This window comes from Cinclus cinclus, chromosome 12 (genome assembly GCF_963662255.1).
Source record: "Cinclus cinclus chromosome 12, bCinCin1.1, whole genome shotgun sequence".
Classification (NCBI taxonomy): domain Eukaryota; kingdom Metazoa; phylum Chordata; class Aves; order Passeriformes; family Cinclidae; genus Cinclus; species Cinclus cinclus.
Window position 1 is genome coordinate 3,634,093 of NC_085057.1, and position 27,814 is coordinate 3,661,906.

Below are 27,814 nucleotides of genomic sequence, written 5' to 3' on the forward strand. Positions count from 1 at the left end.
CTGAAATTTTGAGCTTCATTAGATGACTTATTGACAGTGACAGTTTGACAGCACCTCTGCCAGCTGGGACCACACATTTGCATTCAGAACTGTAGACCTGTGAAGAGTTCCTTGAGGCTCCTGGGTTGCATCAGCTGGGAACATACAAGTGCACACCAGGTATTTACACTGCTGGGCTGAGACATACTGAATCAGCCTTCAAAAAAGCAACAGTGAAACTTTCTGGTAAGGAAAAGCTATCCTGTCTCTATGATGGGGATAACAATCTTTTTCCGATTACAAGTTAACAAATTTATAGAAAAATCTATGACAAACAGAACACGTGTAAATTATCATGCCCATGTGCTGCATACCTGCTCTGTGAATGCATGGGAGATCAAACCTTCACGTTCAGCCTGTGCACTTACAAAGATGTAAAACACAAGGACAGTCTCACTTCTTGTGCCTGAAAGAGGCACTCGTGCTGCCCGTAGCCTAGTATGTCAAGCAAGTAATGGAAAAAGATCCATAATAGTTTACCTGTTCTCAGGGTTTTCCCTAATGTGCAAGGGCAGTGAAGGATAGCACTGAGCAGTAGTTTGGTTTTATTTCCATCTCTTTAGTTTTTCCTCTCTTGACTTTTTTTTTTTTTGAGTTTTAAGCTAGACTAACTTTCCCACTGGCACTCTGAATTCAAAGCTCTGAAGTTGCACTTAGTGCAACTTATGTGTTTATAAAAGCTGTCACAAGCGTGAGCGGTTTATTTATTTTTTTATCCACAAAGGTGTAGTGTGAGGAGCAGGTTTACGTAGTCATGGGTGTGGGAATACAGACATTGTGCTTGGAAATGAGTTTAATAACAGTTGGTTGCTTTATTTCCAATTGTGCTGGCATGTGCAAGTCTGTCTTGGTTCAACAGGTAGCTGATGCTTGGGGAGAACGTGACCTTTTGCTCCTTGCATTGATTTTTTGAGTCATGTCCAGAGGCTGCAGAAATCAGCACAGCACTTTGCTGTCAGATGCAAGGGCTGGATCAGGCCTCTGGGATCGATGCACTGAGAAGAAAGGGAACAAGTTGGCTTGAAACTTAACATGGTTGTCTTTTGTGATCTTGCTTTTTTCCCAAGACTGTTTATTCAGGTAGATGTTTTTAACAGATACAAAAGGTTTGAGAAATGTGTTGAATAAAGCCCTAAACAAAGACTTAAGGGAATAGCAGAGTCTGTGTCCATCTAAGCAGATGATTCCTCAGACTACTCTTTGCTCTTGGTCTTCCTGGAGCCTCTGAAGTCTGAACAGGGCCTGAGACTGCTGCAATCCTGGATCTGGTTCTTTTCTGTTTGTTTTGGGGTTTGTTTTTTATAAAGGGAGCACCTCTGTGACCAAACATTTTCTTGTGTTCAAGCAGACTGAAACAAAATACCCAGAAAAAACCCAAGAGATTCACCAAATTTTGCAGAGCTACAGTTTTCAATGAACCTCATCTAAGTGCTCACTTGTATCAAAAAGATTACATTCCTTCTCCCTGGAGTTGTATCCATGTCTTTGCTTGTATAGCCAGCAGATTATTAGTAGGTAAGACAGGTCGATTAGTGTGGCTTGCTGCTTTCCCTGCTTTTGTGCCAGTTCAGGGTGTTATTGTTAACAGCTTTTAAAGTAAAGTTCGTTCTGGAAGAATTGCTGGCTCCAGGCAGAAAAAGTTTTCTAACCACTTCTGAACTACTGGGACTGTTGAATTTTTTGAAATGCTGTTCATCCCTCTACAAAACTGCTGCAAGTACACCTTGGATAATGCATAGCCTGAAGAGCATCCTGGGGGTAGGGAGACATAAATAATTGTTTAATTGCTCTACTGTGTAGCTTACATCATGTTGAGTATATAGAAGGGACTGATTCTAAACATTCTTTTACTGTACCAGTTCTCTGAGTCTGAAGATGAGCATTTATCCCAGTAAAGTTTAATGTGGTGGTAAGCAAGACGTACAAATGTGTTTAAGCTTTTAGTACAAATGTTGCCAGTCTCTCAGCTTTCAGGTGTTTGGTGATTATGCTAACTGAAGTCTTCAAGAGTTTTAAAAGGAAAACATAATTCTATTGGAAGGAAAAACTTCATCATAAACATGTACAAACTGTTAATAACTTTTTGTATTTCATTAGACTAATGAAAAAACATGTCTTCTCTGGTTGTTAGCAGGTACAGCAGAAATCAGATTATATACTTATATTGTTTTAATTAGGAATACATTGATAACTCTAAAAATTCACTTTTGACATCCAGCTCTTAGGCTTGAAATTAATGTCAAACTTGAACTTTTTTATACTCCAGGAAAATATGCTCTTTTCTCAAAACATGCAGCAAAAGCAAGCTCATGAAAATCAGTATAACAGAGTACAGCCATTGCAAAATACTGTTACAATAGTTAAGTAATTAACCCACTGCCTGACTTAGCAGGAGGGATAAATAGTGCATGTAGAGTTGTGTTGGAGCTTGCAGGGGAGGTCCTGGCTGGCAGAGTGGCTGGGAAGGGCACAGGCAGAGCCAGTGTCCGAGGGGGATGTCTGCTGGGTCCAGCAGTTTTCAGTGCCTGTGAGAAAAGCAAACTAGACACATTTTTTTCTTCTCCCTATAGATTTCAAGGTGGCCATTGGGAAGAAGTCTTCCTTTGCTGTGTTGGTACACAGCTTGGCTCCTGCTGCTTCCCAGAGTTGCCCCTTGGACAGCATGTCCCAGGCCCTGATGGAGCTGTGGGACTGGTCAGCAGGAATATTGGCTCTTTTTTTGCAGCAGATAGATGAGGGGTTTGATTTGTCTTCCTTTCAGCTAGAACTGAATATTCTGAATCTGTCAGTTGCTGTCAAGAGGATTGTACTTTGGATTAGTGAGCTCCTGGAAGCAGTTTGAATCATTGCAGTTAAAAGCATGCCGAACAGCGGCGTAATTAATAGTTATATAATGTACCCAACAAGCTTAGGAAGCCAGGATGTAACTTGGAAAGAAGCACAGCCCCCTGCAATCCCTGCATTGCCTGAGGACCACTGTGCATTTAAAGGGTGATGCTTTTTGTCCCAGGACCATCACTGTCAGGGCTGGTTTGTTGCTGATGTGTCGGTTCCACCACAAGACTTAGAGACATCTTCCTGCACCTTTCCCCTTCCCTTCCTTTTCTCTGATGTCCTTCTCATCAGGTCCTGGTCAAACCAAGAGCCTTGCTCATATTAGGCTTGTTGGAACTAATCTTTGCTTCTGTGTTTGCAGAAATCTTTGGCTGCTGTTTAATTATGGATGCCGCATAAAAACTACCCAGCTTCTGAGAATAAAACACATTCCTATTGTGGAGTTTTTCAACAGATATTTCAGGGCAATTATGCAATACCTTTCTGCTATGCAGTACCTGTCAGCCCTTAACCACTTGTGTTTTTAGGGGAGCTGAAATGGCTATTGAGCCTTCCAGAGTAGCTTCTGCTTTGTGGCAAGCTCAAACCTGTCAGGCAAAGCTGTGTATTTCAGCAAGGCAGCAGGTGAGTCTGTGCACCTCAGTCCTCCTGTATTGTAGGGATTGGATTGGAGGTGTAATGCTTTCAAGTTTTTTATATTAATGACTGAGAATATCTTACGCACACAGAGATGGTGATCAAAATATTGAGATGTTGCTCTAATTCTGGGTGAGTTTTGTAAAAAATTAATGTAATTTTCTTCCTTTAGGTGAACATTTCACCTTTGCACTCTGTCTAAAAATGCTTTTCCTCTTAGCTGATGTGTAGCTGTGGCATTTGGAGACATGGTTTAGTGGTGGACCTGGTACTGCAGGGTTGGACTCTATTAAAGGTCTATTCCAACCTATGTGATTCTGTGAAAAAGGGAGAATTTTGCTGGTACAGAACTTAGTATTTCTGTTTCTAAAAAGGTACATCATCAAATGTGATTGGTGATTGGTTGGTTGGTGATTGATTAGAAAGTAATTCTCATCTCTAAAATTTATTATTAAATTTTATTTCAAAATGGGGATACTACTGTTAAGCAAATACAAGGCTGCCTGCCCTTCTGGTTTCTGTCTACATTGCTTCCCCAAGTCAGTTTGCTCAATATTCACTGCCACTGACATTGGATAAATAAGAAAAAAGTCTGCTGTTCTGAGGAGATAAATGCAGCTTCTCTTTGGAATGAGGCTGATTAGCTCAGTTGTGAAAGTGTAAGTGAAGTCTGTAGTTTCTGGTGGGATGGATGCTGCCTCTGCCAGCCTTGATGTCCCTCTTCTGCTCCCTGATACCCAGCTGAAGCTGTTGCTGGAAATCTCCTGGGCTCCCAAGATCTGAAACTTGCAGTGGACCTCTTCAATCCAATGAAAATGAATTTAAGGATTCTTTTCCTTTCTGAATCACTGACACTTTGGGCATATTCCCAGTGCAGCTGCAGTGCTGCAGTTCTGCCCTGGGTGGGGATTTGAGATTCTTGCTTGGGGCAGGGGTTGGTGCACGGGGCTGTTCCTGTTCCACAGCAGGGTCGATGTTGCTGCCAGCCCTGTGCTCAGGGGGCTGAGTGGAGACCAGAGAAACACCAATGGAGATGAAAGACAAGTCACAAAAACAACAAAAAATTAAGGAGAACAAATTTTTTTTCGGACCTGTGGAAGTATTTGTCAAAATTTGTCTGTTGGATAAATCCCTTGCTCTTATTTTTCTCTGTGCTGCTGCTTGGATTTAATTTTTTTGTTTCTGTTTTTGCTCTTTTGTTTGTGACTTAAAATACCTGCTTGTTTACAGTGTAAGGCTGTTTGTTATTTAAACAGCTTCATGATGATCATGCAGTTGCATGGTATTTTAGTGGGCTTTTTTCTTAGTCTAGGTGTTCCACGAGACACTTACTACTGTATTTCCTCTGGCAAAGTACTCCAGGCTGTAGAAGGATCATAAAGTTAAAATTGTGTTTTAGTGATGTGATTTTTTTTTTTTTTTCTTTAGCTGGTGTCAGCCTCTTCTCTAGAAAATATAATCCGGTGGTAAATTGTGTATTTTGTCAGGTTGTATTTTGTTACCACAATGTGGGGGACTGTTCCTGATGGGATCTTTGGGTGCTAATGTGGTGGCAGTAATGATTAGTAAGACTTTGAATGGCATGTGGAGTCTTAGCTTTTGAAGCCAAATCTGCAGCCTTGAGAATCTTCAAGTCATCATAATCTTTCCCCCCTACAAAGGTAGAAATTTATTTGGGAAATTGCATAAGACTTGTTATGCAAGCACTCTCTTTTTAGCCTCTGTGTAAAGTGTATTATAGAAAAAAGTGGGGTTTTTTTTCAAATTCAGGCAGGAAGAGGCACAAAAATCTCACAACTGAGATGTTTTAATGAAGAGAGGTTTTAAGGAAGGTTGTGTTGTGTTTGGAGCAGAGGTAAGGCAGAACTGCACACAGCTCCAGCAAATGCTCACACCTGTTCCCACAAAGAGATTTAATTCCCACCATGCATCCAGTTCCAAGGAACAGTGATTGAGTGAGTGGACAGACTGGATAAAATCAACACAGGTCTGTTAATTGAAATGTATTTTTCCTGGAATGTTGCTAGTAAACAACTTCTTAAATGAAATCTATCCTTACTTTACATCTCATTTAAGGATTTGCTTCTTACCCTAAGTTCTAGGTCAGTTTTCACATGTCTGTGCATGTCCTGAAGTAACTAATTTTGTAGACATTTCTCCCTTTACTCTGCAGGCTGGTGCATGGCTTTGTTTTAGAGTTGCCCTGAGAATCTGGTTTTAAATAGAACGAGTTGATGCAGTGAAATGTTGCTGGGGTTGTAGGACACCAGACCTCTTGTGCACTTTACACCTTTTAACTCCATGGCATTAAAACACAGTGTGGCTGCTTCCCAACATCAAGGACCCTATGGGTTTTACATTCAGGTTGTAGATGTGTACCTTGAATAAATCTGTTTAGTTGAGGAAGGGTTGTTTCATGTAATATGTCTGAGTGGAAGAGTTACTTGAACAAAAGTGATTTAAAATGAAGCTGTTAATTGTCACAGCCGGTGACTTTTGTATGCATTGCTGCCAGCTGAGAGCACTTTAAACTCCCATCTGAGGTATGAGAAGGCCCATGCCTCTTATCTGCACCTCCCTGAGTAAGGAAAGCAGTTGTTCAATTATTCTCTATAATTAGTGTGCTTCAGTGGGTAGGCAGGTATTAGTTATTCACAGCCTCTTTCACTGTCTCCTCCTTTTTCCAGGAGTGTTTGCCTACCAGTCTTCTTCACTCTGTCCTGAGGCATCTGGATGAACCTTACCTGCCAAGAAAGACCTGGGTAGTGGGTGGGCTGTTCCTAAAAACAATTGTGAAAAGGGGGGAGTTGAGATCAGTACAAAAATCAGTCCAGCTGATAAAAGAATGTCTTACCTAGGTTGAAAGAATTTGAGAGATGCTGTGATTGCAATAATGAATGAAATATTTAGAATAACTTCTCCAGTTTTCTGTGGTTCCCATGAAAAGAGGCTTGAAGTCTGAGGGCTGGTTTTTCAATTTCATGGGGTTGATTTAGACTAAGCTTACATCTTCCTGTAGGTATTACTGAGCTCAAACCAGCAGATCATCACAGCCTTAGTACTACTGTTGCTGCTTTCTATAAAATGCTTGTTATAAAGTATTGCAGGACCCAAAAGGTTTCTCATCACTTGTAACCCGGGCAGGTTTGTTGTGCACCTCTGTGTGGTGTGGAGAGTATGTGCATATTAGCATAGTTTATCTGCATGGACAACTTCATGGTCTAAAATTCTGAGAGAAGACTTAGACCCTGTGTTATGGGAATGATACTCTTGAGTGACCAAAGGGGAATGTATGTGACTTGATATTCTTCCTGATATGAAAAAAGAAACAGAGAAGAATTTTTTGCTGGAACCTGTGTTATAAAAGAAGGTGAGTGTGAAGCTGTTGTGGTGGATTTTTGTTTTTTAAGCAGTAAATAAATAGCTTGTGTCCTGGTTTTGCTTATTAACAGGTCAGCTTCTTGAGACTTTATCATTCAAGGTTCTTTTATAATCTTATCAGGTATTTGTGTCACTGCATGTCAGTCATTGAGATGGTAGCCTTTGAGACAACATCTGTTTAGATTAAAAATCCACTTTCCTGAGAAAAACCTTGTCTTGGAGATTCCTTTTACCAAGTATTTTAATGAGAGTCTGTCTGCTTTGGTGAAACTCGTGTTTCAGCTTCTACTGTAAAGAAAAGGGGACTGTTGGGGCAGAACAGTGATGGAAAAGCACACTGTGTTTTTGCTGACTGGGTGTACCTGAGGATGAGAGAATGAGGGAGGATTTATACCTTAATGCAAGCACACCATTCCCAAAGGAAGTGGAGCAAAGAAGAGCTCTGCTGTGGGTGTTAAAATGAGCAAAAGATGTTTAGTATCCAGGTTTTCTACTAAAAAATGCATTTTAAAGGTTCATGTTACTGTTCCTTCAGCCCTGATCCCTCAGTCAGTCTTTGCCTGTGTAAGGCAAAGAAGTTTGCTCGAGCCTGGTGGAATTGGTGTCACTGAGGTTAAACTTCATTGTAGGATGTATTGTCTGGAACACTACCGAAGTGCATTTATGAGCAGAGAAGCCAGATGCTTCCCAAGCATTTGGTATCTGTACCAGCATCTCTGGGAAATGTCTGCAGCCTCCAGGGAGGGAGCACAGGGTTCTCTTCCAACTCACGCTGGTAGTTTTTTAACCACTGTGCAAGTAACATTTAAGCTACATCAGGCTTTGACTGTGTAACTTGCTGGCTGTCTTTGCCTCCACCACCTTTGAGCTTAATGTGCCACTTGGGGTCAAACACAGGAATTCTTTCAAGGAAGCTCTGAGGTGATTTGTTTCATTTTCCTTTAGGGAAGACTTGAAGTTTTTTCCAGGTTGACAAGGACACAGCTATTTGTTACAAAGAGCAGCATGGAGTGGCTGGCAGAATCAAGGGCTGCTTGTTGGTTTTGGATGGAGCTTCCTGTCCATGCTGCCCTGGCTGCCACCCGGAGAGGGAAGAAACTGAATAAACAGGGAAACTGTGAAATAAACAGAAACAAAACCAAACCAAGCCCCCGCCTCGGGGCAAGGGCTCAAGTCAGTCAAGCAGACTTTCTTTTGTTAAAAGGAGGCACATAAAAGCTCTGCTGCTTTTGTTTTTGTGACATAATGATAATTTCCATGTGTTTTTCTGTGGTGTTTGATTGCTTTCAATTTCTTCCAAGAAAACTTAGTGGAAAAGCAAAAATTTGTGTTACTGCAGGTGAAGGGGTTGCTTCAACCTATCCTCCCGCACATTCGCCAATGTTTTTAGTAGAAGGGATCAATTCCAAGTAGTCAGCTTCAGCCTGCATGTTTTTTCCAAGTTGCTACTCAGCTTTTAAAGATGTTATTAGATGTTTTGGATTCCAGGTCAGGCTGTAAATACTCATTCTGGGGCTTCAGTACTTAGAACCTTCCTCACTGTTCGCTGTGAATGACAAAGTTGCCACTGCACTGGTGCCAACCCCTCTGGCTTTGTGGGTTCATCAAGGGGAAATGGGTTTGGAAAGCAGGAATGGCAGGATCAGGCAGGGCTGTCTCATGTAGGCAGTGCAGACAGATGGGGGAGGTTTGTTTGGTTTGGATCCTGGCACTTGCTGCTGCTCGGAGTTACTCCGGAGATTATGAAAAGAGATGGTGATGAAAAATATTTTCTTGTTTATTCTCTAGATGGTTCATATGTGTGTAATTGCTCACAAGGTTATGCTAACCCCAAAACTTGTGCTCTTCTACTCCCCAGTTTTGGTGCAGAGTGCGGGTAGGAGCTCCTTAGGAAGTGGTTGCTCAACTCTGTTTTCCGCAACGCGTTCGAGTAAAAACAAGATTCTGTTTTTAGCTTTCTTTAACTTGGAAATTCTAGTGATAAGCATTTAGCTGCACAAATCCAGTAAGAAATTAGAGGAGGAAGCAGCATAACATGGTAGAATCCCACTGAGTCATTCTTGTAAATCTCCAGAAGCGAGTAATTTCTCTAATCTGGTAGATGTGTATCATCAGTGGGGTGTAGTCCCAGAGCTCAAAAAAACTTCCCCTGTAGTTAAATGGAAATAAACCCAAACCAAGGGGTATCTTAATAAATGCACCTGAGATTGAGGTCCTTGGGTATTGTGATGCTGGGAGCTGGATGATTGACTTAAACCAGAACCCAACCTAATGTAGCTTTAGTAGTGTCTTTCTTTAAGTAGTTTTGTTACTGTGTTTGCTAATCTAAAATAATTGGTATGTATTTGTTAGCATCAAAAAAAATTTGTAACATGTCTAAAAATCCCTGGTTTTAGTTTCATAGTTGGCAGTTCTATCTTTCACTGCTCATATAATTCACAAAAATCTGTCACATGACATCAGATATAAAATAGAGAATCTTGGTGTCAGGGCAGTGTGTGTTGTCTGGGGAGGTTGTAGAGGATATGCCATGTGCTGTTCTTGAGCTTTCTGTTCTGTTTTGCTGTACAGAGGAAGTGAAACTTCAGCTGTATTCTCAGTATTCTTCAATTTCCAAGTAAGATCTCTGCCAGCTTCTGTGTTTCATTCATCTCCAAACCAGTTTCACTTTCATGACACTTGTTAGTTTCACATGATGGTAAATTTGCATTTATTTGCTATTTGCACATTGTGCCGTATTTCCTGTTGTATATTCATCCTGTCAAAATTTACAGTGGGATTTACAGGGTTGATGCATTGTCTCACACCTAAAAATACCTCAGTATATCTTTTATACAGAAAAATGCCCAAACCTCATTTCTTTCTGCCCTGACTAATTGCCAGATGCAGAGACAGTTTAACAACTCCTTAAATCCGTAAGTGACAACTGACATGGTTGTAAATAATTTTTGAGTCCATATCTTTAAATTTTCACTGTTGTTATTTAGTTTAACAGAAGGTAGGTTATATAAAAAGAAATTATTCAGATCTAGATCCTTAATGTGCAGCTTTTGAGTCATTGCAAGACGACAGTCAAGCGAGGACGGATGTTTTGTGTAAAGAAGCCTCGTGTTGACTTTCCTGTCTTTGGTTAGAGGATCATGCTGAATGCTGCTGTTCTTACCTCACGTGTTTGCCTCTTGGAAATCAAATGGTGGCAGACACCCAGACACTCACTTCTGTACCTCCTTTTCCACCAGGGCTGGGAAGTGAAGTAGCTGGAAGTGTTGGGAGCTGTGGGGGCCCGCTTTGCCCTGAGCCCGTGCGGATGACAGAGTGCATTAGGCTGACAAACCCACACGTGTTGCGGGGTCAGGCAGGCTGCCAAGAGCTCCGCGCTCGGCCAGCGGGGAGAGAGGCATTAGGAATCCCAATAATCCGCACATCAGTCTCTGTGTGCTGCCTGCTCAGTGGAGACCGAGCCAGTGAGCTGGGGAGAGATTGTGGGTATTAAGTGGGATGGGTAATGAAAGGCTGTGCTGGTGCTGATGTGAGAGTCTTTAAACGGCAGATGACTTTAAATGATGGTGCCAGGGCAGTTGGAGTGATTTGCTGCTGGGGCAGGATCACAGTGTAACTGGTAGTTTTCAGTGAGGCTAACCACTTCTCCAGGGTGGAACACCAGAGTTGTTTGAAGAATTAACAAGTGGGAGAAAAAGAACTCTTCACTGAATTTGCTTGCTTTCCCATCCTGGGACTTGTACCAGACTGATGTCAATTGAAGATTTTGGTTGGGTGTGTTCTTCTAGGTACAAATAAACATGTGAGTATATGCAAAGTAGGAGTCATCAGGATGAAAACAGTACTAAGACAATAAAATCAGCATTAAGGCTCAAGATTATCTTACCTGAGAACTTTCTGGTAGTTTGTACAAGGTACAAATGGTAGTTTGTCTGGACAAGTAGTTATCAATGTTATCCGTAGATCAGAAGTTGGCTTGTGGAGAACTCGGAAATGTTTCTGTTGTTGTAATTAGTTATTCATAGCTTTTTGTTGTGCAGAAGAGCACACTCTGCTAGTTTTATTTACAAAGGTCGCTGTGTTGCCCTGTCCTACGTCATGCTAGGCACTTAGGGGTAACTCACACTGGTACTCCCAAGTAGGAACCAAAGTTTACTAAGTAGCTTCTTCTGAGGCTTTCTAGCTAGTGTGAGGAAGAGCTTTCAAACTGAGTATTGTAATATTGCTTCGTGGCAAATTTTGAAACCATCTGGGTCAGTTCCTCACGCCCAGGAGTAATAATTCTGAAAGCAAAAGTTTCAGTGCTCTGGAGCTGTGTTGTTCCCACGGTGCCTGCACAGCAGCTATCGACAGCAGCCTGACTTTCCCTGCGGCTTTCCCGGGCAGCAGCAGCGTGTGCACGATTGCTGGAGCTGGACACCCCCAAATGTCACTGGTACATCTGTGTTCACTTATCACATTGTGTTCAGAGAACACAATGGAGGAAAAGAGCTCCTCTGAGCACATGGTGGCCTTTTGAAAACGCATGTCTGCTTGCCCCGTCCTTCAGAGCAGCTTTTATTTCTTGGCGTGTTTAGAAAAGCAAGCTGGGTTATTGAGCAGTGGGGTTTTCTCTAAACCACTGGCAGTGACCTTTTCACTGCTGATGCTGCTGGGACAGAGGTGTGAAGGAGTAGGTGGGGTAGCACTTACTGGTACCAGTGGGGCCAGCTCCCTGTGCTGCTTCTGGGCAGTGTCTGCTCCACCTTGGAGCAGCCCTAATGTCTCTCTCAAAGTGCACAGCTGCTCTAGGCTGGGGCTTTGTCATGAAGCTGCATTCCTGGCTGTTCAAGGGCTCTTGAAGTGCTGCTTTCATATGAAAGGAAATCCTACCATTGATGTTCTTTTAATAAAAAGGAGGTTTGGCTTGCTGGAAAAGCTCGGGTTTTGCTCATTTAGGTAAAGCCTGCCGTGTCTGATGTAGCTGAATTAAAATTATTGCCTTGCTCAATTGACACTTTTTCTTTTATTATGGCATCCCTAGAGATTTAGAGCCTATTAAGTCTATTTGGAATCTGTTGTAGAAATGGTAGTTTGTCATTTTGCTTCTATCTGGAGTTATGCTGGTTGGTAAATGATAGAGAAGTCTTCATTCTTAAGTGTACAGTATTCCAGTGTCATGCAAGCAGAGCAGAATTTTGATCTGATAAACCAGCCCACGTATTTTGAGGGCACTTTGCAAGAGTTGCTTAGTAGAGATTCTTTAATTTTTTTTTTTTAAGAAAAGCCATTGTGCCTCTCTGTGCACTGGTTGGGTATTCAAGTGATTTGCATTTCTTGGACAGTAAATATTATGTGTATTTAAGCAAGGCTCTCCAAATTCTGGACTGGTGATAGGGGATCAGGTTGAGAATTTAACTGACATATCTGTTTTTTTGGTAGGGAGCATATTTCCTCTGCAATTCTCCTTTTTGTTCTTTGTTTTCCAAGTTTGGTCTCTCTCTCCTGCTGTGATTTTGAAGTGTGAGACCTGAGTATCCCAAAACCTGGAGGCAGATGCTCACAGATGGGACATGTCAAGCTGGATTATATGTGACAATTTACATTACTGGTCAGGATTTCAGTGTCTGAAACAGAAATACATGTATTAGCTACAGTGATAAGATACTTTTGTAGCACCAAGCCTGATATTCCTAGTTTCTAACTTTAGTGCTAAAAACTCTTTATTTTCCTCATATTTTTGTTATTTGAATTTATAATACAATAATAATGACCAATTGCTTTAGGGAATCTACAAGTTAAATTTTTATCAGACTCATTTATCCCCTCATGCTGCCCAACTATACTTTGTTACTCACCAGGAAATTTTGAGCCAGTGTGCTTTTCTCAGGATTACACGTAACTTAACAAACAGTTAAAAGAAGTATTTTAAGTAATTATTTTTGTTGTAAATCCATGTATTTTATTATATGCATCTTGGTTGCTGCCAGTTTTATGAACTGTTTTCAAATTTTTGCTAGTGAGAGCAGCTTATTTTTGTCAAGCAAGTAAAATGGCCTTAGTTTTATCATCATTCTGGTGCTTGTAGGCAAGTAAATTTTGTGCTGAGATCAGTGATTTTCCATAACAACTTTGTAAGTCCATGTAAATCACGGAACATTTGGTGTTTTGCAGTAAGGTATGGCCATAGATGGAAACACCAGAAGCAGCTGCATGATAAATTTTCCTCTTTGGGAGTATGAAGTAGCAATTGGAGTTTTCAGTGATGGATTAAATTGAAGCTCCAAGTGGATCTGTGTTGGGTCAATAGCATGAGCAGGGCAGTTCAGTAACTTTCCAGAAATTAAGCTTGTGCAGCACTTGCAACATAGAACTAAAATTATTGGTGACCAAGGAGATTGGCCTACCTAAGTGGAATGACTTTGGAATCTCAAGGCCATCTTTTCAAGTTTGGGCTCAGGTGATCTTTACATTTCCAGTTGCGTCTCATTTCAGTTATGGTTTTTGTGTATACTCACACAATTTTTCTGCTGCTTCTTCCCTATAAATACAGTAAATGAATAGGAAGCAATGCTCTTTCTGGAATGCGTGGGCATGGACCAAGCCACTGCTGGTGGTAGAGGGCAAGAAGGGGAGTTGTAAAGTTGTTTTTGTTCTGCTGGAATTTAGGGTGATGTTGCAATTGGAAGTTGATGCCATTTTAATCTATTACATATTGCGAGTTTTGTTTTAAGCAGAAGAGATGTATTGTGCTGTATTTTCTTAATTTATGATTATTTTAAATGGACCATTAAAAAATCTTAATAGATTCTTTTTTTTTTAGTAAAATAATGGAGCAAGAAATCATCTGCAAAACTGTATTTCTGGCTATGTGCTTTGGTCTTACAGAGTCATAGAATACTGGAATGGTTTAGGTGGGAAGGTACCTTAAATGTCATCTTGTTCCACCTTCCTGCTATGAAAGGGCAGGGACACCTTTTTTAAGGTTGCTTAAAGCCTCATCCAACTTGGCCTTGAACACTTCCAGGGACTGAATGTTTTCTATATAGTCATGAATCAGAAGGAGTAATTTTACAGTATTTGTAAGCCTAATGAAGTTGTGATCATTTGGACAGTTCTGCTTCTGAATCAAACGAGAAAAAAAAAATGGTCTCAAAGCATGGTAAATGTGGTGTTTTGCCAGTTCTTTACTAATTTTATACTTAATTGTGTTAAACCCCATATTTAAGGAAATGTTACTTTTTTAACGAAAGCAGAAAAAGCTATTTCACACATTTCCCCACTCTAGTCCTTAAAAGATGTTCCTAGTGGAAGTTAACTCTAGCAGATAAACACAGAGGAATCCTTTGAATACGCAGCTCTTCAGCACTGTCCTGCTGGGTGTGGTGTGTGAATATATTTATTTCTACACACCCAGAGCTCCTGCACTGCCCACTGACAGGGAGCTGTGGGGGCTGCAGCTCCAGGGATGGAGCTGGGACTGGCTGGGAGCATCCAAGGAAGTGTTTTCCAGGGATTTGGACTAGTCAGAGACAGCAGTTGTGGGATGAGCCTCTGCTGGACAGCCTCAGGGCTTTCGCTGGCACTCGTTAGTACAGATTAGATACAAAATGATCTGCTTAGATGGGTGCTACAGGTGAGCAGGCAGGTGAGGCTGCCAGCACTGACTGTGCTTCCGGGCAGGCTTTTCCTCTGAAAGGAGGAGCAGCAGCCTTTCTTCCAGAACTTCAGCGTGACTTTTGTTTTGCCTCCCGCAGACACAGTAAGTTAAATTTCACGGTATTAGCGCTTAAGTAAACGTCAGGCTCTGTTCCAATAACTGATACTCTGCGTTGTTACTCATCATCACTGCTATTTCCAGTCCTCACTCTGGTAGCAAAGAAGTCTGAAGAACAACTTCTGTTTAACTCTTGCTTTTGGCTCGCTATTCTCCAGAGGTACAGAAGCTGCTGCTTGCTGCTGCCTTGAAACTGCTTGGAATCAGGAGCCCTCCATGGAGGCGCATCAGGATAAACCTGTGGTCCAAAACACATACAATAGTGTCAGATACCTCTTCTTGAATGATTGTATAGTGTTGTGGGGTAGGCATGGACAAGGAGCAGAGCCCATGGGACATGGTAGAACAAACAAGGTTTGTGGTCACTCAGGTTCAGCCCTTTTTAACCAGAAAACTGCTCTGTGAATTTTCCATTTCCCTGGGGGAAAAAAAACCCAAAACAAACCAAAAGAGAGGCCAAGTGCTTGCAAAAATGCAAACAGTGATGTTTCTCTGCTGAACATTTTCCAACAAAATCCCAAATAGCCTCGTTTTCTGGCTCAAGGCTCCTTTCTTGTTGGCAGCCCACCAGGTCCTAGGTCCAGCTGTGCAAGAAGCACCATGTAAGATGTTTCTTGATTTGATAGGAGGTGAATGGTCCAGATTCACTTTCATGATTGCATTTGTGGTGCTGCCAGCAAATGGCATTTGCAGTTTCTAGTTCTGTACTGTTTTAAAATGGGTGTGTTGAGGAATTCTGTGACTACTCCATTTTGGGGTGGCCAAAAAAATTCTGGTCAAACTACTTCCAAAAACATTTTACAACCCTGACTTTAGATTTTTGTAATGGGATTATATGGAACAATGTATATTAACAAAGAGCTGTAAAAGTATTGAAAAACCTATTACACTGTGGTGTTGAGCAGTCATAGTGGAATAGTTTATAGAGCAGTTCTGCTACTCTCTTAGAAGTGTTTTTGCATGTTTTCACTGAAAAAAATCAGAATTGTGAGCTGCAGAATCTGTGCAGTGACAACTCTGTGAATAAATCTCTTTTATTTATACACTTTGATTTGTAAACATGCACAAATATTTTTTAAAAAGTAATGCTGAGGATCCTGTAACAAGCAAGAATAGAGTATTCTTTTTACAGGCATCATTTGGAGTCTCACTTCTCCTCTGGTGGCACTGACCAGACACTTCCCAGCAAAAAGGAATGCCTGTCCTGTAATGTATTTGCAGGTGACAGCTTGCATTTCATTTGTTCTCATTCTTGTTTGATTCAAAAGAAAAGTGACAAAAATAGAAGAAAGTATATTTTCATCCAAAAAGTGATGGCTTTGTGTGAGCCCAGTAAACATTAATTACTGCAAATAATTTTGAACTTTTTGAAGTTTACAAACATATGTATGGGATAGCATGGGGGGAGGTTTGTTCAATCTGTGAGAAGCGACCTGAAGTCTGTAAACTTCTGATGGACAAGCAAAAGGTTTAAAACATTCTCCTGAAATGTGAACAGCTGAAGATTTGTTGTCATGGCTGGGAATAGTTAATCAGCAAAGCTGAGGCTTCTTTATCTCTGTTGGCTGTTCCTGACTCTTCCAAGGAGATGGAAGACAGGGGCTGGATGGTCAAGGAGGATTGAACAGTTGAACAGTTTTTGGAGGTGGCTGTACACTTTTAAATGTCCTTAGTTTATTTTGTTACAAATAGTTGGTTTCTTTGTATGAAGCTGTTGTTTTCTTCCATGTTTTTTCTAAAATATCCAGACTTGTGCTTGAAGTCTTTCAAACTTGTTGCTGTGCCTTACACCTGGGGCCCACAAGTGGGTGTTCCTTAGATGGACTTCTTTGTCTTCTAAATAAAAACACAGTGCTAGCACATCAGTGTTAAAGGAAAAATCTGTTTTTCCATCAAAATATTGCTCAGTCGCGCATTTTTGCAGTTTGTCCTTCTAGTCTTTTACTGTTGTTATTGTTGCTTTGTTTCCTGGATCACGTGGAGGATTTGAGATAAATGTATGCAGCTTCCATACTGCTCTGCAGTTCTACTACTCTAGGACAGTGTGTCCATTCATCCTCGTTCTTGTTGCTAAAGAGGACCATGTGGTCATCAGAAATGAGCTGGAAAATATTCATGTAGGAATGGGGAGTCACCCCATCACGTTTATAGCTTAATTTCTCCAAAGCTTTGGTTCTTCTGGATGTAAAATTCTTTTAAAGAGATGTTAATTTAGTTTGTGCTCATGGGTTAATTTCTAATCTTGCTTTATGCTCAGAAGGATGCTTGTTGTGTAAGTGTTTTGGCACTAACTGCTTTATAAACACTGTAAACACTTTTAGTCTTGTTTTCTTGTTTTTCTTTGAGCAAAGATATATTCATGTGCGACTGGGGTTATTAAAATTATCATGTACTTCACACTGCACAGTGCCTGAAACACATTTTCTCAAAGCACCGCGGAGCCGCGCAGAGGTCGGCCGGTATCACTGTGTGCATCAAAGCCAGAACAGCATGAAATTATCCAAATCCTCCCTACTTCACGTTACATGAGGCTTTTGACTCTGAAATCCCACTCGATGCCACTTTCATTCTCCCGATAACATAGCTGTAGGGAAGTCAGAGCAGTTGTAATTAGATCCATGTTCCTGGGGATTGCTGGGGTCCCTCCAGGTCTGTGTTGCTGTAGGGATAAAGCCCAGTCACTTCCCCGTCCTCTGGTGTCTGCAGGAGACAGGTGCTTTCCCTTTTCTCAAGGCACATGGGCCAGAAAAATCCCAAACAGACACAGAAATTAGAGTCACATGAAAAATGAGGTGCGACTTATCCTCCTATATCCCTCTTGAAATCCAGGTCTGAGTAACTCCCGTGTGGTGGTTTGTGCTGCTGCACTCCTAGGCCTGCTTGCAGGGGTTATTAGTGGAGCAGCAGAATTCCTGGGTGTCCATGCTCTGGATTTGGTTCTGAGGCCTGCCCTAAAGGAAAGCTTTGAGATGCAGAAGGAAATGCAAGTAGTGAAACAGTATTTGCTAGAACCTTAAAGTTATGCTTTGCTTTATTTTTAATTTATTAAAAGAGCACTGCAATGTAGGCAGTGAGCCCTTCAGGAAAGTCCTATGTTTATTCTGCTTCCCGTGAGTGAAATATCCGAGCGTCACTTCACATGGCAATCTAAGGGTACAATATTTGCATATAGTGTGTACATATATATATATATATATATATATATATTTGTATATTTGCGTATATATTTGCAGGCACAGTGTTTCTGTGAAATCTGTTACTAAAAGGTAGTAAAGATTATTTGTGTGCATCATTTACAGGAGTTGATGGTGAAGAGACCCAGGTGCCACAGCCATTCTTAGAGCAGACAAATATGTTTCAGCTTTTTCATGCAGCAGCTGTCCTTGCTGCAGAGGTTATGAGTCGTTGTGCAAATGTCTACTCCTGGGATGTAAACTATAGTTCAATTCATGTGCAACAATTTATTTGTCTGTACATAACTTGGAAAGTACGGTTTACTTTCGTTTAATTGCTCTTAGTTTTAGAGGGGATGAAGACAATCCTCTTCATGTTGTAAAAAGAATGATGTGCGTTTGTTTGTCACATCACTGTTGGATCTTCACTCAGGCTGTCACCTAAATTAAGGGGAAATTGCCCAAGCAAAACATAACTTTACTATCATAAAGAAGTTTGGGTAGGAGAAAACACACTTTTTTCAGCTACTTACATTGAAAATTCAAGAACTAAGTCTAACACTAAGTATTGCATCTCTCAGATAATATTTGGGAAGTTGAGGCTTTTTGGCTGTGAGTTGTGAGTAATGTTGATACTTCCAACCTTTTAGTAGGTTACAACATAGTACTTGGCTTAAGCATGAATGCTGGTTAGAAAGCCTGAGGAGTCTGAGCTAGGGTTTGAGTTTGGTCACTTAGAAACATTCTCTGTGTACCTGAACACTTTTCATGTTGCAGAAAGTCAACCAATGAGATTTTGAGATAAAAAATGATTGATAGTTTTTCTGTAGCTATTCTTACAAATAAAGTTTAGAAGTAGTTGCAACTTTCTGTTCAGATTGTTCTGCTGAAGTGATAACTACTTTAATATAATAGCGGTGTATTTGGGTTAAAGCATTTGCTTTGGAGGTGGCTAAATAAATCATTTTTGGTAGCCAGGGAAACTTGGAGTAAGTTTTGGATGTTGCAGCTGCTTTACTCAATTGTGGTTCCTATGGTTATAGTTTGCTGTGGTTAAAAATGTGCTGCTCGACTTGCTTTGCTTGGCTTTTTAGTAAAGGGCTTTTAACCAGTGTGTCCTGGCTGTAGTGACAGTGTGGGCCTTACTTGAAGGATTTTATTACTCCTATTATTATTACTATTACTGTGCCAGTTACTTAAATTACCTGGTTTTTACCCTTTTCCTAAGTTGATGCTGGCATGGGCGAAACAGATTAGAAGCTGGAAAGTTGTTGGGTTATTTGTATTATTTAAAAAAAAAAATCATAGTGCAGCAGATCTTGAAAGATGCTCAGTGTTGACCAAAGTCTCAGCAGCTTTGTGCTCCCTCCCTCCTGGCAGGAGGGACCCCATGGGCAGGGCTGGTTTTCCTTCCCACAGGTCTCTGGCTGCTTCCCAATCTCTTCCCTTCCAGTTTTGGCTCTGCCCTCACCAGCAAACCATTCTGGTGGGTAAGAGGGACTATGTAAATATGGATTTTGGAGAAGTTGTGCTGGTTAGGTCAGTGACGGGCCAGAAAATGATAAAACTTAATAAATGCAGTGTGCTGTCACAGGCACAGATCAGGAGCAGAAGAGCACAGGGCAGCATCTCCACAGGAGTGCTTTAAGATTGGTACTTCATCCTTTTCAGCCTTCTCTGGGGAAGTACGGTGGGACATATTTATGCGGGTTTGTTTTTTATTTTAGTTTGCATTTTTAAAATTTGTGTATTTGTTCAAGCAGTGCAGCACTCCTGCAACAGGAAGGGCAGCTGGGCAGCTGCACAGGTTGGGCACAAGGCTTGGAAATCACATCACAAGGAGCACGTCAGAGTTGTGCAAAGTGGGAAGAACTCTCAGATTCATGAATTGGGATTTCCCGTGAATGGCTCAGGTTTCTGACTCAGCTGGTTGTGTGAACAGCAAATAACTGTAAGTCTGGGCAGAAGTGGCAGCTTCAAGCAGTGAGGTTAATCATGTATAATCATGCAGGGTGATGGTGTCTGCCCTCTCTTTGAAGATTTCTTGACATTTTATCTTTTTTTTTTTTTTCAGTAGGCGGTGAGCAGGTTGCTTGACACAAGTTACTGTTGTCAGCTTTTAGTGGGGTTGCATCAATCTGAAAATCTTTTCCATGTAACCAAACAGCTTCTTTTTACGTATTTATTCTCAGTCATACAGACAGAAAATGCTGTGTACTGGATTTCAAGGATGCTAAGTATCTTCAGTGTTCTGTGGAACAGGTAACTGTTTGATCTGATCTACAAAACATTTCAGTAGCACAGTTACTTAAGGCTGAAGATGAGATCCTTGTTCACTCAGATGTGTATGCAGATTGTAGCATCAGCTGAGTTAGTTTCTATGTTGGGTCAGAAGTCCAAATGCCAGAGCTATTGAGATGGTTTGGGGGCCTCATTGCAACCTCTTGTTTTGACTTGATAATAATCTGTTGTAGAGAAATTAAATACTTGGGTAAATCTGGCTTTAGTCAGAACATCTTGGTACCATTATACAGGAAACCAGTACCATGAGAGACTTAGCAGATACTTGGATTTTCCCATGACAGGGAGTAGAAATTCTCTGGGTGTTCCCTTGTGTGTATCATCTCTCAGTGCTAATGTTATATGTGGGCAATTAATGTTTTATACTTTTTTTTGCAATACATCACACCACTAAGTAGGTGCTTGAAACCTCTCTAGATGTTTGTGGTAAAAGCTGGGTGCAGGTACAGAGCTCTGTAGCACAAACCCCTGGGGTTCTGTGTGCCAGCTGTAGAGCTGATGGTACTTGGGTGCAGCTTGCACTGACAATCTGTTGTAGTCTGATCTATGTGCAAAATTTGAATTGTATTTATGAACAATTTTAACAGCTCTGGACAAGCCTGTGCAACTGTTGCAATTAGTATTTTGTTTCTTATGAACAGCTAAGAGAGTTGATTACCTGTTTTTGTTCCTCTCCCATGAGCTGTGTGGTCACAGGGAGCACAGATCTTTCTGGAGTGTTGAAGGGATTAAATCCATCATGAATAGTCAGAATATTTGTGATATGCTGGGGGGGGAAGTTTTTGACTTGTCAAGAGAGAACATGAGAGTTTAGGTGAGGAACGCAGGAGAGAAAAAGGTACTGATTCCTGTGGGGTATGTGAGGATCAATAACCACATACTGGTTACATGCAAAGCTCTTCTGTGTAAGCCATAATTTGCAGTGGAAGCAGCCTTTGAAAGGCAGTTTGGGTCTGATTTTTGTTTGAGCACACTGGGGCCTGGGGACAATGGTGTGAGGACAGTGTGTCAGAGCCTGGCACGGCTGTCCCAGTGCAAGTGTGAATGCTCACTTGTCTCCTGTGCTCCTGCCAGCCCGGCCCTCGGGACAAAGTCATCTCAGTTACCTTCTCTTGTTCTTTGTTATTTGTGCGAGGTTTGCTGCTGCTGAACCAGAAGCTTACTTGAGAAATTAAACTGAAGAATATGAAGGAGGCTGATGTTTATCAGGAAACTTTTTTTGTCACATTCTGTTCCTTTTCTTAAAATACAGCCACAGTGTAAGGCTGTCAGCTTCTTTTTCACTATGGTCCCCCTCAAAATTTGCTGTGATTTCATGACGTAGATGAAGAAAGGGAGCATTTTACTTAATAGTTAGATGCTAAAACCTGATGAAACAGCAGTTCAGAGTACATCTTTCTTTTAATGTTTCTGTCTTGCTTGGTTACAGCAGTAGTATTTCACATCAAATAAGGACATCCATTTGGTTCTTTAAGTGGAGTGTTCTTCCCTGGTTGCTGAAATAAATCTTCATACTGCTCACAGAGTTGTTATTTTTACTGTGTAAGACTGACCATAGATCTCTTTTTTCATTGTCATTATAGAAAACCTAGAATAAACTCTCAGCTGGTGGCACAACAAGTTGCCCAGCAATATGCAACCCCACCACCACCTAAGAAGGAGAAGAAGGAGAAAGTGGAAAAACAAGACAAAGAAAAACCTGACAAAGAGAAGGAAATTAGTCCAAGTGTTACAAAGAAGAACACTAACAAGAAGACTAAGTAAGTTTGAAGGATGCAGAATTAAATGTGATGTGATTTCAGTAGGACTGTGCATTGGTTAATTGTGCAGTTAAACCAACATTGTAATCTCCTTTTTCCCTCCAACTCTCACAGACCAAAGTCGGATATTGTGAAAGATCCTCCTAGTGAAGCAAACAGCATACAGTCTGGGAATACTACAACAAAGACCAGCGACTCAAATCACACTTCAAGGTAACTCTAGACTAAAGTTGAGCCTGTGGTAGCTGAGACTGTGTTAAAAAGCAAACATGTCTTTTCTTGATGTACGAGCACTCGAACACTCTGCTAGTGAGGACAGATTCAGGCTTTGGAAGTAGTAATTCTGTTGCCCATTCAGTTTTCATTTCTCTGCTAAAATAATTGTATTGTCAGTTGGGTAGTAATGCTTGTGACTGTAGACACAGTGGGGGAAAAACATTAACCAGCAATCGTATCAAATTCTTATCACGGCTTGATAGCAGTAACAAAGGTTACTTTTTTACTTCCTTATCTGTAATTCAGTCATTGTAATTGTCAAGATAATTTTCCAGGTATACAGGAACTAAGTATACATGAACAGATTTGCTGGGATCTTGCTATCAACAGAAAGCACAAATGGCTGCTTTGATATTTGTCTAAGTTTGAAATGAGTGTATGGAGAGAGGTTTATTCCTAGTCTTGCCTATACTATTCTTCCATTTTTTAAATCAAAAATTCAGCATCACAGAACAGTTTTTGTATTACTGAACTTGAGAGCTGCAAGAGGCAGAACTGAACTGGGTGCTTTGCCCGTGTGGGCTGTATAAGAATTGCATCTCTCTTTAAAATGTGCTGTAATAGGTGTTTTCTAGTGAAGCCACATGAACTGAGGCAGTATTACCTGCAAACACTTGCAAAACACATGGGAAATAGGGTTAGCACCCCTGCTGGCATTCAAGTTGGCAAGGTGTGTCTGCAGAAAACTTTTGTCTTGGAAGTTTTTAAATAATAGCATGAAAATCTTTGAGAAGAGGGAATATCCTTTGCACAGTAACCCACTGGAATGTAGTGAGGGCAGTGTGAAATCTGCTGTGCTACAAGACTGAGCTCTTTGCGGGGACTGCTGTTAACTCTTCCTCAGCCCCCAAGGAGTGAAGTGAGTTGGGTAGAGAGAGGCAGCTTTATTCCAGTGACTCTTTTCTCATCCAGTTCTTCTTTAAATGGTCCTTATTTTGAGATTTAGGATGCAGGAGACTTGATGTACTTGACTAATGATATAATACTAAATTGAGAGATTACATCAAATAATTGTTTTTGCTCATTAAAGGAGTCACTCTGTCTACTGCAAAGTCTTTTGTGGCAAGCTTTTGCCAGGCCTAATTAAGCCTTAATAGTACCAGGTCTAGCTGGGTATTTTTAAAGGGTACCTCATCTCCTTTACTACTTAAACTGTCTTTTTAAGTGTTTTGTGTAGTGGAACTTTTCTAGAAATTCACTGTTCTCAGGAGTGCTGTCGAGAGTATTTTTCTGATTTTTACAGAATGATAAGATTTTTTTCATGCCCAGATTGCTTAACAGTTGTTCTGGGGTTTTTGTAAATTGTCTTTTAGGGCTCTCTGGATTTTTAAGAAACCCTGTTTAAATTTCTTGGATACCATGCCTGTTTCAGACAAAATATCTTGGTTTATACCGTGCCTTCCTGTGTACTTTCAGATTGAATGTTTTGAAACACTTCACTTATTTGGCCATAAAACTTCTTTGCTATAAACATGAAGCATTGGGGTGTTTAATTTTGCAAAATAACATGAGTGGGCCAATCCCTTTCTTCTATAAGAAGCAAAAATTGTATGCATGTGCTGAAGAGATTGGTGGTTTCCATCTGTGCTTAATCAGCTCTTTGTACAGGGGAAACCCTGAAAACCTCCCAGAGAAACGACTGGGAGGCTCAGTTCTAAAAGTGTTAATGTGAATGTTTGTGAGTGGGACTGTGGGGAAATCCTGTACCTCAGCCTCTCTTCCCTCAGCCCTTCCATGTTACTTTGTCATGGTATTTAAAGATGCATGGGCAGTTCCATTCTTTTTTCTCGTTTTTCAACTAATTACAACTCAGAGCTGCCTTTTAATGAGCAGTAGCTGGAGTCCAACCCTGTAGGAAGGTGGAGGCAACAGGCTCTGTTCTGGTATCCGGGCCAACATTTTGGCTGTTTCTGAGTACAAGAGGAAACAAACGACCGAGGCAAATTACAGGAAGAACTGGGTTTCCTAGAGGAACTCGGGGTTGGGGAGGGAAATACGTCCTCATACTACGCTTCCGGGAACACGGGCAGCCGTGCGGGGATCTGCCGGGACGGTACCGGAGCGCCCGCGGAAACCTCTGAACCTGCTGAGCCAGCTGGCCCTGCCTGTAAGGCACAAACGAGGTGGCATCATTTCACCTACCTTGGTTATGTGTGCAGCTTGGCAGCTCCTGTGAGTGTGGCTGTGCAGCGTGCATGCATCTCTCTGCCCTGGGAGCCCAGAGCGTGGCTCTGGGCTTGGAAAGGCTGGTCCCGGAGCAAAGGGGCTGCTGCAAGTAGGTGTTTTACTGAGTGTTAGCCCAGTGCAGCAGTAGTTGGGTATTTTGGATTGTATTTTCTGTCTGTTGAAAATGCTTTTCCTGTGGTACTTGTTAAAAATTGCAGCAGTCTCCTAGGTTGGATTGGAAAAATACTGGTTTTGGTGCGGTAACTTCGTTTTTGGTGAGGAAATTTGCAGAAATACAGTTGTTCTATTTTCGAGGCTGTACATCCATCCTCAGTGCGTTTTTCTCTTCTGTCTGATTCTGGAATACCGCTTGGATAACTGCTGCTTAAGGACTTTTCTCCTTGTTAACTTACCCCACTGCAAGCCATTGCATATTCATGGCGGGTAGAAAATGAGCTTAATTCCCTCTTTTTCTGTTTTGCTGCACTAGCCTTGTGTGCTACAAGTGAGGAGGAGAAAAGGCAGAGTGGTTTAAAAGCTGGAGCTTGATCCCAAAGTAAACTAACCTTCCCTCCATCCCTCTCAATAAGGCAGCTCTCAGCAAGCTACTTTTCACTGATGTATAAAGACTCTCCTTTTTAATTTCCCTATTGGGAATATTCCGCTGCTTAAGCCTGACCCTTAATTAGGAGCAAAAGCTGTAAATTACAGCAGTCGCTGCAGCTGACTTGGAATTTGCTGTAGCTGGAGGAGTGTCCAAGGCTTGTTGAAGCAGAGATTTGGACCAACCCATGAAATGTGCTTGAATGTGAGCTTCCTAGGGCTTCGACCCTTATTAGCTACATTACTAATTGAATGATAGCACAGCATGCAAATTACCAAGATAATCCTGAGCAGTAAATACCAGCGGGTTCTTTTTGGGTGATTTGTATTTTTTTTCCCCCTTCTTCCCCTAACCAAAAGCTCTAGCTGCAAAAAATCCCGTTGTACTTTCTGGATTTTATTTACAATAGCCTCGATTCCAGAGGGAACATTTTGAGCTATTTTATCCATAGGCTGTTTGGATGTCTGATTTGTATAAGCTCAAAGCAGCTGAGAGAAGCCAAGTTGTCCCAGTGCCTGTGTTGTTTGCAGCTGCAGAGTTCCAACATGGGAATGAAAGAACCGTGGCCGAATGCTTTCATGTGGTTTTGTATTGCAGAGTCACAGCCTTGTCTCATAACATCAGGGCACATGATGAGATGGTGAATTTAGATAAGAGAACTCTTTCATCTGCCCCTTGGGGAGGAGATCCTTCGTTCTGTCTGGCTCCTGTCCTCTTGGCTCTGCTGTGGTGTCCTCCTTTCTGGCAGGGTTGGATAGGGAGAAGCCTGCAAGAGACTCGCTGTGCAGAGCTCTGTGAAACAGGTTGTTCTGTGGGGTTGAGTGTACTCCACAGCCCTCAGAGGCACAGAGAGCCTGGCTGGCACAGGGAGCAGGTCACACCTTCACCCTGTGCTCTGCAGCACTCTGCCTGCCTGGGTTCCCCTCCCAGCCACTGCCATCGGCGCAGGCGAGGGAGCGCGAGTCACACAGAGTTTGTTTTCAAACGCTTTGCCTAATGAACTTTCACTTTCTCCTTTATTTTTATCCTTTTAATAAATATATTTTCATTTGTTTTAGACCCAGACTGAAAAATGTGGACAGAAGTACCGCACAGCAGCTGGCAGTCACAGTGGGAAATGTAACAGTAATTATCACAGACTTTAAAGAAAAGACTCGCTCTTCATCCACATCATCTTCTACAGTGACCTCCAGTGCAGGATCAGAACAACAGAATCAGAGCAGCTCGGGCTCTGAGAGCACAGACAAGGGCTCGTCCCGTTCCTCCACGCCCAAGGGGGACATGTCGGCAGTCAACGACGAATCTTTCTGAAAAATTGCACATGGAGTTGTGGAAACTATGAATCAGGGTATGAAATTCAAACACTCCACCTGCCCACGCTGTTCAAATCCTGGAGAGCCTCTTCTGTGCTTGAAGACACTTTCTCGGACATCGACCTCTTACTGATGCAACCAGGATAATTTCTGCTTGCTGTGGGCATCTGGCCACCAAGGAATTTCTCACCCTAGCGATTACTCTTGACACTTTTATGTATTCCATTGTTTTATATGATTTTCCTAACAATCATTTATAATTGGATGTGCTCCTGAATCTACTTTTTTATAATATCTGCTGTGCACAATTTTCCATGAACATGACAACTTTTTGTTTTGGGGTAGGGAGTGGGTGGGGTGGGAAGGGGGCTTTATTTATTGCATTCACAAACTCCATCCTCTTTCAACATATCCTTTTTAAGTTCAGTTCTTCTTCCAGTTATACTGTGTACTATCAGTTTTGATATAAATTATATATAAATATATATATAAATAAATATATATAAAGGGTTATTTGAAACCAATACATGGAAACGCTGGTGCTTGAAACACTGTGAAGTGATAAAACAAAATAATGGAACAGTTCAAGATCTGGGACAGTCCCCTTCTGTGAAAGTACTGAAACTGAAATGGAACTGGTCTTAGGTGAAAAGTGTTCCTGAAGGTTTGAACCTGGATGGGATCTGTTCTCTCTATTGTTCCTCCCCCATTTCTTCCCTAAGCAATGGCTAAAGTGTACTGGACATGGTTTTCATTGTTACAGCTTGGGATCTGAGAGGAGAGGGGATCGCTCCAGGGAGCTGGTGTTTCCCCTAGGGTCACTCAGGTTGGTGATGTGCAGCTCATGCCCAGCTGGAGCAGAAGCATTCCCAACCAGACTGCTGGTGTTACGCCACGGATCCGTGTGTTTGGTAACAGGAGCGTGGCTGTGTCGTGCACAGCCAGTCCCACACGTGTTGGTGTTGTTAATGAATTCCAGCCAACAGCCTCAGTGCCCGAGGTGACTAGAACTGGAATGATTGCTGTGGGTTGAAGGCAGCAGGGAGCCTGGGAGCAATCCTGAGTTCAGGAACCGAGCCACTGCTCGCTCCAGCTGCGCATGGGTCGGTGCTTGTCAGCCCTGTTCCATCTGTCCTATCTGTGCTGTTGGGGTAGCTCTTACCCTTGGAGTCCATCTATATCCCAAGAGTGGTTTCTGAACAGCATCTTGTCCAGTGATGGGCTTGTCAGCGTTTAGACACTTCCGAGTCTCCTGCTGTGGGAGCAAAAGTAGGGAAAAGTTTCTGTGCTGGCAAGTGAGCGACGTGTGGCTCATGCTCATGACCAGCATCTCCTTCATTCTTATTCTGAAGCTATCCAGACTATAATTTCTTTTCCTGGCCTGTTAGTGTTGCTTTACAGTTTACCTTCCATGCATTATCCTGCTAAAACACTCGGCTGAAGAGGTGAAACAAACTTTTTTAAAAAAAGCAAAACAAACCCCAAACCTCTTTGGCTTTTCATCTTTATTTAGTTGGCCCCAGGATGCTTGGCAGTAATTTCAGGCGCAGAGGCTGTGGCTTCATATGACATCA

General features: G+C 41.7%; 1 protein-coding gene across 1 annotated transcript in view; it reads left to right on the plus strand.

Moving 5' to 3' along the window:
- The window catches only part of RYBP (RING1 and YY1 binding protein), a 37,911-nt gene extending 11,673 nt beyond the window's left edge, over window positions 1-26,238 (plus strand). Inside the window, exons 3-5 of the mRNA XM_062500703.1 lie at window positions 21,705-21,881; window positions 21,996-22,094; window positions 25,986-26,238. Of these exons, the coding sequence (XP_062356687.1) occupies window positions 21,705-21,881; window positions 21,996-22,094; window positions 25,986-26,238 (529 nt within the window). The remainder of the gene's footprint in view (window positions 1-21,704; window positions 21,882-21,995; window positions 22,095-25,985) is intronic.
- Window positions 26,239-27,814: the final 1,576 nt, after the last annotated feature.